The sequence below is a fragment of the Myotis myotis genome, unplaced genomic scaffold, assembly GCF_014108235.1.
Source record: "Myotis myotis isolate mMyoMyo1 unplaced genomic scaffold, mMyoMyo1.p scaffold_m19_p_1, whole genome shotgun sequence".
Taxonomy (NCBI): Eukaryota; Metazoa; Chordata; class Mammalia; order Chiroptera; family Vespertilionidae; genus Myotis; species Myotis myotis.
In genome coordinates, this window is record NW_023416313.1 from 132,392,452 (window position 1) to 132,405,344 (window position 12,893).

The window sequence follows — 12,893 nt, forward strand, 5'->3', positions numbered from 1 at the left end:
TTTTTTCTTCAATTCTATGATTTGGGGATAAGTATGTATATGCCCGTGAAACTCATCACTACCATCAAGGCCATGAACATCCATGTGAGAGGAGACCTCTGAAATTTCCCTCTCACATGCTTTATCATTGTTTTTGTGTTTATGGTAATAGATAAAATCTACCTCTCAGCGAATTTTCAGCATACAACACAGCACGGTTAGCTGTAAGCACTAGGCTGCATCGTAGATCTCCAGAACTATTCATCTGGCATAACTGAAGCATTGTACCCTCCGACTAACACCTCTCCATCTTCCCCTCCCCACAGCCCCTGGCAAACACCATTTCATTCTTTGCTTCAATAAGTTTGACTTTAGATTCCACATATAAGTAGTATTTGTCCTTTGGCGACTAGCTTTTCTCACTTAGCATAAAGTCCTCAAGGTCCATCCATGTTGTGGCAATTGCAGGATTTCCCTCTTTATTCTTATTATTTTTTTAAAAAATTCTTTATTGTTTAAAGTATTACATATGTCTCCTTCTCTGCCCCCATTGATCTCTCCCAGCTGTTCCCATCCCCTAGGACATGTCCTCACCCCCCTACTGTCTGTGTCCATGGGTTATGCTTATATGCATGCATACAAGTCCTTTGGTTGCTCTCTTACCCCCCTCCCCTATTATTATTATTATTATTATTATTATTATTATTGATTTTAGAAAGGGAGGGAGAAAAACATTAATTTGCTGTTTCTTACTTATGCATTCATTAGTTGATTCCTTTTTGTGTCCTGACCAGGGATCAAACCTGGGGTATCAGGATGACCCTTTAACCAACTGAGCTGACCTGCCATGCCAGGGCCCTCCCTCTTTACTAAAGCTGAATAGTATTCCATTTTGTGTATGTACCACATTTTCTTACCCATTCATCTGTCAATAGACATGTAGGTTATTTGCATAGCTTGGCTATTATAATAATGCTATAATGAACATGGGAGTGCAGATATGTCTTTGAGATCCTGATCTCACTGTTTTTGGATAAATACCCAGAAGTGGGATTGCTAGATCATATGGTAGTTTTATTTTTAAAATTTTTGAGGGACCTTCATACTGTTTTCCATAGTAGCTATAAGAACTGTAAGTTCTTTCTATGAGATCCCTTTTCCTCCAGTATCTACAGACGATGCACTCAGTATCTCACTGTTTCTTTTTTCTCTCATTTTTTTCATTGTTTCTTTAGCTTAAAGGGTTACTTCCAGAATGTTCCTCCTCATATACACGTCATCATTTAAGTGATGAGTTTATCCAATATGATGAAACTGCCTTAGTCAAGGAGAGAAGCAGTCCAGAACTCTGAATTATTAGCTGCTGCCTGTTTTCTAAGGCAGAAGGGAGAAAGTCAGCATCTGAGCAAGGCCTGTCCTTTGGCCTTTACCTCTGGGTTCTTGATTCCTTTTCCATGATTCCTCCCTACCAGACTGCCAGATTCCTTTAGATCAGCGGTTCTCAACCTGTGGGTTGCGACCCCTTTGGGGGTCCAATGACCCTTTCACAGGGGTTGCCTAAGACCATCGGAAAACACATACATAATTACATATAGTTTTTGTGATTAATCACTGTGCTTTAATTATGTTCAATTTGTAACAATGAACTTGGGGGTCACCAGAACATGAGGAACTGTATTAAAGGGTCGCCGCATTAGGAAGGTTGAGAACCACTGCTTTAGGTTAACAGAAATGCCCGGGGCCTTCTCTTATCAGCCTTTAACTTCATGCCCCCAGACTGATCATCCCATGGCTGAACCTGACCCTGAACTTGTCAACTGGATAAGGAAAAGCACTTAGGTTTATCATAGTTTAAAATGAAGTATCTGGCCTTGGGCAGGTACAGGAAATACTCTGCTTCTGAGGAAAACCCTAAAGGTTCTGGAACAGACCATTAGGTGTCTCCTTACTGCCCCCGCCTGGTGAAAGTGGGGACTGCTGGGAGGAGAAAAATAAAGCTAAAAATGTAAATTCAATTCACACCTACCTGAATTATTTAAAGATCTGGACTTTTACCCTCACAAAGTTATAGCCTTCCTTTCCAATGAGAAATACAAGCGAGATTTTTTTTTAAAAAAATTATTTTTACTGATTTCATAGAGGAAGGGAAAGGGAGAGATGAAAACATCAATGCTAAAAGAGAATCATTGATTGGCTGCCATCTGCACGCCCAACACTGGGGATTGAGCCAGCAACCTGGGCATATGTCCCGACCAGGAATTGAACGATGACCTCCTGGTTCATAGGTCGACACTCAACCACTGAGCTGCGCTGGCGGGGCTACACCTGTAATTTTAATGTCCCCTTAAAATACCCTCATTTTACAAGTGTGTGAAAATCCCTGCCCTCCCTACCATAAGGCATTTATAAAAGGAAGTGTTTAAGTTTATGATTATTAAAAGAGATGAAGGAAATCCTTGAATACTTCTAATTGTTATCTGCCTTTTTAAAATTAGAGGGGTGTTGGGTTTAAGATTTTTTATTTAAGATCCCATGGGGAATTAAAATAGTAATTTCTCCTTAGGTAAAGAGGTAATTTGATGGATTTTGCTAGTTTTTTAAAATAGCAATTAGGACTATTTGGAACTGCCTTAAGTAGTTATATTTAGTGTGTGAATATAAAATATTTTTAGAACTATTGAAACATAACATTAGTGGAACGTACATTATCACAAGAATGATTATTTCTTTCTCCTTCAGATTTTGGTATTTACTCATTTCTTAAGTTGGAATTTTGAATATCATTTCAAATTTACCTTAATCTTCAAGTAATGTTCTTAGTTTATCTAAATATTGAAAGTGACCTTGAAGACAAATGTTGGAACAGAATTTTCAAAAGTTTCCCCCAAATGTATAAGTTAAAGAAAATGATTTTTCCCCCATAAAATATATTTTTATTGATTTCAGAGAGGAAGGGAGAGGGAGAGAGAGATAGGAACATCAATGATGAAAGGGAATCATTGATCAGCTGCCTCCTGCTTGCCCCACGTGGGGGATCAAGCCCAAACCTGTGATCTCCTGGTTCATAGGTCGATACTCCACTGGGTCATGCCAGCCAGGCAGAAAATGATTTTTTAAAATAGTCATATTTGAGCAGCTAAGAAAAAGGAGCATGACCTAAGAAAACCTTGGATGAAATTGTTCAGGTGTTGTTCACACTTAAAAAATGTCATCATATGAATGAGAAATTGTAATCAATTCCAGATTGAAAAATGCCCCCTCACTCCCCCCGTCCCCCGCCCCAAATGCCATTCATTCCCTCCTAAGAGGAGTAGGTATGACTGTAGGTCAGGTAATTTGGTAGCAGGTTTTAAAGTTCATTTAATCCATTCATGCACCAAAAGGAAGCAAACATACTTGCCATTTTCCTGCAACTCTGCCCATTCTCAGTGTTCTCTGCAACTACAGGACTACTCATTGCTCCTAGGAAAGCCAGCCCTACCCTTGTGCATTACCTCCCATTCTGCCTGGACTGTTGTAGAACCTTGTTTCAGCAATAATTCTTCTCTGTCTTTGTTGGTTATCCCCTACCCACAATCAACATACAAGCATCCTGTTATTTCCTCTGTCTTATAAAAGCCTCCTATTGATCCTATTTCTTCTAATTATCACCCACACATTTCTCCATCCTTTTGCAGCAAAACTTGAAAAAATTGCATACATTCACTGTCTCCATTTTTTCTCCTCTAATTTTGTCAGTCAATATTTTACACTCATCATTTCACTGAAATGGCTCTCATCCAATTCACCAGTGACCACCATGTTTAGCATCCAATGGCTGATTCTCATTTCAAAACTTACGGGACTCAGTGAAACAAAGCAGCAACTCCCTTCCTGCTTCTTCTCAGCCTCATTTGCTGGTTCTTCCTTATTCACTGGGCTCCTAATTCAGTCCTTTGCTGCTCTTTCTATAAACAGTACTTTCCTCAGGAATCTCCTCCAGTCTCATGACTTTAAGTTCCTTCTGTAAACTGTATCCCAAATCTGTCTGCCCTGTACTATCCAATAAACTCCAGACTGTGTGCATCCAGCTGCCTACTTCACATCGTCACTAGGATTTCCAGATTTCTAACAGACATCTCAAAACAAAATTCCTGATCTTTCCCCTAAAGATCATGCCCTCCCATAAAAAACAGGTATGTCCATTTCCTAACCCTTGGAAAGGGTGAGTGTGACCTTGTTTTGAAAAAGGGTCTTGATAGATATGATTAAGAATCTCTATATGAGCTCATCCTAGATTACCTAGGTGAGACCTAAACCCAATGAAGTCTTTCCAGGTGACTTTGATATATCACTAACTCTACTCTCATCCTCTGAGAACCCCCATTTCTGGTATTTTGTGGTAATGGAAACAAGAAAAGTCACATACACACACACACACACACACGCTCCACTATCATTTCTTTAGATTTGAATTAGAATTCAGAATATGTCCCATAAAGATCACGGTCTCTTATGAAAATAATTTAGGAAAAGCAGGATATAAGGACACAATTATAAGCTGTATGTTGTAGCTATAAGATAGACTTTATATAAATTATTTCCAGACAAAGAGATGTAAGACTATTTTCTCCAAGCCCATATCTGGTGTCAGCCATAATTAAAACACGTGTGAAAATCTGAGATAATGTATGGTACAAAAAGATTTTTAATCTTTCAGCCTGAACTAGGAACTAAGAGATTATGTATGAAGCCGAGAGAAGATGAAAGGATAAAATGAATTGTCTGGATTGAGAAACATCAAGAGGACTCAGGTAAATTACCTAGCACTACATGAAGTCAACCAACCAACCTTAGATCAGTGGTTCTCAACCTTAGCTGCACATTAGAATCACCTGGGAATCTTTTTAAAATCCTGATTTCTGGGCCTCATCCTCTGGAAATTCTGTTTGTTACTAATGTTGTGGCTCCATCCCATAACAAAGAAACAGAATTTCCAGAGGATGAGGCCCAGAAGTCAGGGTTTTAAAAAGATTCCCAGGTGATTCTAATGTGCAGCCAAGGTTGAGAACCACGGCCTTAGATGCTTCTTAAGGACCTAATTTGTGCAAGGCTGTCTACAAAATACAGGGGAAATAGAGGGGGTGCAGGCAAGCATTCATGGTAGCAGAGGGTTCTCAGCTAGTTGGAAGAAAGGCAGTAAGTAGCTGGCGAGGGCTTAACAATCTGCACAAGGAATTTCTCCAGAGGCAGTGTGTGCACAGAGGGGAGAGAGTGGAACCAGGGACTCTGCTGGGGAAAGAAGGGTTTGTTCTAAAGCTAAACTGCCCAAGAATTGAAGGGACCTATCCATCTCCCAAGAAAATTTTGTGCTTCCATGGCCCTTCATGTATATATCATTTTTCCATTAATTATATTAACATATTTAAAAATATAACAAATATTTAAATGGTTCAGTGTTTTGTGATCAAATACATATGCAGTGGAAAAAAATTGAAAATATAGAATTTTAACAAATTCACTCATGCTCCTAGTCTTTAGAAGAAAGTCATTTAGATTTTTGTGCATTTTTCTCCATTCATAATACTTGGAATACACGCATATATATATTTTATAAAATTGGTATTTTTTTTTGCCTTGTATTACAGCATAAGAATCTTACCATCAATATTCTTTAAAAACACAATTTCCTGGGTTGTAGATTACAGATTATTTTTTTTCTCCCTAGCTTTACTGAGATGTAACTGAAAAAATTATATATAAAGTGTACAAGGGGATAATTTGATATATCTATACATTGTAAAATGATGACAAATTAACATATCATCTGTTATCTGTGTGTGGTGAGAACTCTTACGATCCACTCCCTTAGCAAATTTCAAGTATATGCTGTTATTAATTAGTTGCCCTACTGTACAGAATTTACTCATCTTTTACATGGAAGTTTACAGGCTTTGACCAACATTTGCTCATTTTCCCCTCCCCCAGCCCATGGCAACCATCTCTACTCTCCATTTACAGATACAGTAATTTAAAATTTTTAATTGTTTTTCAACCATTTGACAGTAATCATGAGCACTGATAAGAAAGCTCTGGATTTGATCTATTTTAAAGCCTTAGCCAATTATGTAGGAAAGGAAACAATCCTGCCCTGGCTAGTGTGGCTCTGTTGGTTGGAGCGTATTGCCATACTCAGAGGTGGCAGGCTCAATTCCTGATAGGTCACATACCCAGGTTGTGGGTTCAGGGTACATACTAGAGACAACAAATTGATGTTTCTCTCTCTGTTCCTCTCTCCCTAAAAACAAACAAAATAATAAACATATCCTCTCCTGAGGATAAAAAAAAGAAAAAATACATATTGCTTACACAGTATTTCAGTTTCTTTTCCTGGATTGAATCACAATAAATGCTTCAACACAGCAAATAAGCTTAACTTTGATGTTCCTTGGGAAATACCTCCTGTTGCCTGAAGGAATTGACCTCACCAGGGCCCAACTGCTTCAGGCTGTATTCACTAATTCTCTGCATTCTAACAAACTGCATTTTTGGATGCAATTATCATAGGGCTTACAGAAAATAAATCACTATACCAAGATAAACACACCTCAATGTGAAGTTTTAACGTGCTTCCAGGAAGCCAGGTAATGGTCTATTTATTAATAGCTCACTTAAAGATATTCTACGTGCATTTTATCAAATACTATGGTCACAAATACTCAATGACAATCACCTGATTCTTCAAGGGTCTTTCAAGACACTTGGGCTTTTTTGTTTTGCTGGGCCCAGATGTCAGTAAACAGAATGGTCAGTATGTAAAAGAAAAACTCCTGGAAGAGTATATTTTAAGAACAAGTTCACTTTTCTTCCTTTCTTTGCCTTTCCCAGCCCTCTGCACTGTTCCTTTCGTCCTGTGGTTCTGACCTTAGTGATAGCCACTTAGGGTGCTTAAGAGAGTCCCTAGTCCCATGCTCCCCATATTGACTGCAGATCTGGGGTGGAGCCCAAGATTTTGCCTTTGACAAGAATCCCCAAGTGATTCTAACACAGGTGAGCTGGACCTGGTTGCTGAGAAACACTCTTTAAGAACAGCTCTTCCTCCTGGATCACGTGAATGACACCAACCTCTAATTACCCAACATTTTATCATATATATAAATCTTCTCAAAGATAATTTCCTCAAGCACATCTTGATTTCAGTAGGCCTGCCACCAAGGAAATCATCAGTCTTCAAGACTTGATCTACATCGAAGGTTGTTCAGATTTAGGCATCACTAGTGTATTAAAAAAAAAAAAAAAAAAGTTCGACAGCATGTGCATCTCAGAGGTTTCCAACACATTTTATTTTGCAGACCACTGGATTGTAGTTGTTGAGGACCAACATCTGTATAAATCCCTATAAAATGTCCAATTAACTTCAGTTCTGTGCAGCCTCTCAGGTACTGCACACCATTCTATGGCTTGAGCTCGTGACACATGCCAGACAGGCTGCTCTTGGGCTTCCGAAAGGGCGAGTGTCCATGGTAAAGCCTCTTCCAGGGCTTGCTCTCCCCAGTGGCTGTTTCCTTTGGCAAGAAGTTGATGGGTGCACACGGCTCTGGGGCCTGTACGTAGGAAGCATTTGGAAACTTGCAGCGATGTGGTGCTTGTTCTCTTATGCAGACACTTGAGGGGTCAGTGCACTTGTGCTTAATGACAGGAATCCCTCCAGATCGCTTAGTAGGTTACAATATAAGGAAGCCTATGCTTCTAAGTAACACAGATAAACACCTTTTTAGATCGCCTATTTTTTCTAGAACTACAAAATTTAATTCAAGAAAATATAGGTCCCATGAAAGACTTAAAAGTTTTATAAAACTAAAATCTAGTTTTCCCCAATAAATTGTACTTTAGCCAAAACCCTCCCAATGCTTCTAAAATAATACTAAAAGGGGAATCTGTTATACAAGAGCAATAAAAAAAATTAAATATTTACTTGAATAACAAGTTTAAGTTCGAGCTGCAATGTTGGCAATGCAGACTTTTAACACATCACAAAAAGCGTGCACAAAATAGTTCTGGCGCAAAGGACAAAGTAATGCTCAGAATCAGGTTAAATAGCTGCTGATTTTAAGAAAACAAAAGGCCTGAAATCACTATACAAAATATAAAATGTATTATGCACTACCATCCACAGAACAGTCTTTATTATTGATTCTATTTAAAAATTATTTGTGTAATTATATTGAATTGTAAATGAATATTATACATGAACCCTCCCCCCCTTTTAGAAGGCAATTTCTTGTTGCACTATAGAACATCTAATTACATTGCAAAAAGTATCCTGTTTTTGCTATTGATAAAGAATGCAGTTAATGATATTACTGTAAATATTAGGAAGGCTACAAAAAAGAAAAAAGAAAGACAATTTCCTTTTTATCTTCTAAGTGCTTTCCATGCAGAGTTAAGCACCTGCCTTGTTTAACTGAATGCATATTGGGAAACATCCTGGGTCAAAGAGATGCTCTTGAATTAGACGACGAGGCTTTACAAATCAAAACTCAAAGGAATCATGCAACCTTCTATCTACTGGGATAGCACTGTGTCACCAATTCCATCTTTCCAGAATACCTTTCAAGACACTTAAAAAAGATCAAACTGATGATAAATATACATGAAATGAAAGACACAAACTGCAATTTGACACTACGACTGGTAATGTCTGTGCCATGTGAAAGCACCTTTAAAAAGGGCCTATGCGGCAAGAGATAAGTGTCTAAAGATTCAAAATGAATCAACAGTATTGGATAACAATGTAATTCTCAACTCAGAAGCTGCCTCAAGATTAGGTGCATCTTCAGTTAATGTAACAGGAAAAAAAGGCAATGGATTTTATCTTATTAATTGCATCCATTCACAAATAGACCTCAGGTCACCAGATGTGTAGACACAATGAGATTTTGTTGTTATTGTTTATAGTCTTTAATTGAAATGCTGATAAAGGAAATAGATCTATTTAAAAACAAAACCAAATAGCTATTTCGGTCTAGATTAAGAGGTGGCACCAGGTGTGGGATTCACATTTTGAGTGGCCACCTGTGGTGCGACTTCGATGATCCGGGGTTTGTCTATGATTCTGGCTGTACGGTTGCCCTTCTCTACGATCCCAATAATCCATGCTTGGTGACCTTCACCATATTTGGGAGACTTTATCTCTGCACAGAACCGAGCTGCTTGCTCACGTGGTAAACAGATTAGAAGGCCTCCTGGCAAAGAAAAAATGATTATCATTAGTTGTGATGCTCTGTGAGCAGTTTCTCCGTCACTCTTTCCAAAAAAATCTTGTAGATCTACGCTCAACCAAGAACTTCTATCTTCAAGCTGCCCCTTCCAATGAAGCCTGTGCTGTTCTGCCTTCATCTATTCCAGATTAAACTGTAATTAAACTGTTAATTGGAAAACTTCTATAATAAAAAACATTTACACAATAACAAACTTTAAACTGTGAAGATGACTTACTTGTGAACCACTGCTGTGTAGGAGTAGGTGTTTGAGGCCTCAATCACATATGTGGTAGCTATTTTTTCCTACCACAGGGAAAGAAATACTTAAAAACATAAGCTTCCACCTGGCCGGTGGAACCAAGTGGTCACGGTTCAATTCCAGGTCAGGGCACATGCCCAGGTTGCAGGCTTGATCCTCAGTAGGGGGTGTGCAGGAGGTAGCTGATCCATGATTCTGTCATCATTGATGTTTCTATTTCTCTCTCCTCCTCCCTTCTTCTCAGAAATCAATAAAAATGTATTAAAAACAAGTTTCCTTTTTAAAAAATCCTCACCTGAGGATATGTTTTACTGTCTTTTAGAGAGGGAGGGAGAGAGAGAGAAACATCAATGTTACCTCCTGTATGCACTCTGATTGGGAATGGAACCCAAAACCTAGGTATGTGCCCTCACCAGAATTGAACCCACCACCTTTTGGTGTACAGAACTCTGATCCAACCAACTTAGCCACCCAGCCAGGGCCTGGCCCCTAAGTTTTTGTTTCTTCAGTTTATTCTGGGATATCTTTTTCTCCTGTGCAACCTCCTCTTCTGGTTTAGGAACAAGCTACTCTATAAGTTCTGCACCCCATCTTGGGAGCTTTGTTCACCTGGATGTGCACAATTACCAGAGAATCCACATCTAAACCCTTAAGTTCAGCATTACTCTCTGCACTTTCAAGTATGTGTGGCAAAAGTTCAGCACTCTTTATGGAAAGTGAACGTGAAGATTTGAACCTCTTGAATTGCATCGTTTTGTGGGGTTTTCTGGGAGAAGTGAATAGTGAACCATTTTTAGAGGTCACCTTAGGCCACATTTGGGAAGAGGAAGCAGACTTTGCTTCTTTCTTAAAGACAGGATCTTCTATTAAACTGAGAGACTTACCAGAGAACCACAACCCTTCTGCAAATAGGTCATACAAGACTGACATGTGAGCAAGGCTTTGTGGTCACTGCCTCTGGCTGCACTCCAGAATCTTTTGAGAAGCTGTTATAATTATTGATGACCATGCCCACCCGTCTGACTGAACTGGGTTTCCTAGGGAACAGGTCTAGGTGTGTGTGTGTGTGTGTGTGTGTGTGTGTATTTTTTTAATTGATTTTAGAAAGAAGGGGGGAGAGGGAGGGGGAGAGATGGAGAGGGAGAGAGCCAACCAAGTAAGAAATACTAATTGGCTGCCTCCTGCACCTGCTTCAACTGGGGATGGAACCCACAACCTGGGTATGTGCCCTGATCTGGAATCGAACTCGCCACCTTTTGGTATATGGGATGATGCTCCAACCAACTGAGCCACACCAGCCATGGCTAGGCATGCATAATCCCTAGATAATTCAACTCTTTTGCCAGGATAGGGAAATTACTGAGGTACAATAAATCCTCCATTTTGTGGACCTTGACTTAACAGACTTCGGATTTAAGGGACAAAATTTCTGGTCCGTATGTCATATGTGAAAATTAACACTCTGTTAATTTTAAAGTGCTTTAACTAAGATTTGCTTATAATTAAATTAACGGGGTTTTTGTTGTTATTAATTCACTATTACTTTATTTCATTTTTAAAAATATTTTTTATTGATTTCAGAGAGGAAGGGAGAGAGAGAGAGAGAGATAGAAACATCAATGATGAGAGAGAATCACTGATCGGCTGCCTCCTGCATGCACCCTACTGGGGATCGAGCTCGCAGCCCGGGCATTCGCCCTTGACCAGAATGGAACCTGGGACCCTTCAGTCCTCAGGTCGATGCTCTATCCACTGAGCTAAGCCATCTAGGGCAATTCACTATTATTTAAAACAAATTTTTGCAAATAGGTCATACGTTGGGAAAAACACTGACATAAATAAATATTATATGTCTACAACTACAGTCTACATATTGAAATCCAAGAGTCATAGCTCATAAACACTTGGTGAATGACTAGCATGTGATCACACTGCATAGCACGTAGCATGACTTTATACAGCAGTTTTTAAAAAATAGTTTTATTGATTTTTAGAGAAAAAGAGGGATTGAAACATCAATGTTCAGAGATAATCATCAATTGGCTGCCTCCTGCACGCCCCCTACTGGAGATCGAGCCTACAACCTAGATATGTGCCCTGACCTGGAAGCAAACTGTGATCTCCTGACTCATGGACTGACGCTGGGCACAGGCAGCCCAGCAGTGTTAACATGTTGGGGCCGATGCTCCCATGTGTGCTAAGATGCCCCAGCCGTGAGCATCTGTTTACTCACAGTGACTGGTGAATGTACACATTCACTAGACCTATTCAGTATAAATTAAAAATTACTGTAATACATATAGAAAACTTTTCTGTTAAACTTTTCATACATACTTAATTTTAATTATAAAAATCTATAAAAACAGGTAAACTGATTTTGTCAATTTTTTCATATATGGGTTTGGAAAACCTACTTTACTATTATCAAGGAAAGAAAATAAAAAAAAGAGACTGAAAAAAAAAAAGGATGACTTAAAGGATAAAATACAAGAGTGAAGGGGGGAGAAAAATGGGTCAAAAGAAAAAATGGCATTTTGGAAACATACTATACGATTTCACTGTTAAAGCAATTTTAGACTTTTTTTTACCCCCAAGGAAAAAACAGCCTGTTCAGTGTAAACTATGATTATTAATTATTTTAAATGCCAGGTTTCCAATGAAAACTGAGTAGTGACTTATTTTTTCCCATAATCTTCCTTCTTCCCATTCTGTCACCAAACACAGGGAACAATGGACTTAAACAAGACTGCTCCATCGCACACAGGATGGCGGGAGATTGGTAACTACAGCACAAAGGGGCTGAGAACATCTGTTGCTAAGACCACCAAGGTTATCAGCACTGACCTCACACAAAACGGGGTCATGCCCATGTGTTTGGCTTCTTCTTTCTCATGAAACTCTCCATTAGCCTCACTAATTTCTAATCCTCAGATTTGGGCCCAGGATCCTTGTACCTGATGTCTCCGGGCAGGTCCCATGCATGAGGCCAAACATGTTTCCGCAGGCCTTGCTCACAGCAGCCATCTTGGCCAGAACAGGGAGGTTGTGAATCACAAAGGACACCTCGTTCCTCTGCTGCTTAGCCAGGTTCTGTGCGTGGCCCAGAATTCCAAAGCCAGTGATGTCAGTGGCAGCGTGGGCATTGAACGTGTGCATGAGTCCAGCAGCTAAGAGACCAGAAAAGAAATTTATTATCTGGTGTAATAAATGGAGACTTTCTGAGAAAAACAAACAAAATCACCCCATCTTTCCTCAAGTCAAAATCTTAAATACACTTTGATCTCAAAATTCCTAATTGTCAGGGAGATTGGCATATCAAAATGAAAATGTAATTTTGAAAAATCAACAAAATCCATACAGAAATTGTAAAAGTTTATTTCAATTTCAACCACTTAGAACTATCAGCTGCTTCA

At 39.1% G+C, this 12,893-nt stretch overlaps 1 protein-coding gene across 10 annotated transcripts in view; it reads right to left on the reverse strand.

Moving 5' to 3' along the window:
- Positions 1-7,279: 7,279 nt before the first annotated feature.
- The window catches only part of SEPHS1 (selenophosphate synthetase 1), a 32,332-nt gene continuing 26,718 nt past the window's right edge, over positions 7,280-12,893 (reverse strand). For all 10 annotated transcript variants that reach the window (XM_036352720.1, XM_036352715.1, XM_036352682.1 and 7 more), the window contains 2 exons: positions 12,435-12,647; positions 7,280-9,203 (listed from right to left, as the gene is read on the reverse strand). In XM_036352720.1, the coding sequence (XP_036208613.1) occupies positions 8,989-9,203; positions 12,435-12,647 (428 nt within the window). In that variant the 3' untranslated portion in view covers positions 7,280-8,988. The remainder of the gene's footprint in view (positions 9,204-12,434; positions 12,648-12,893) is intronic.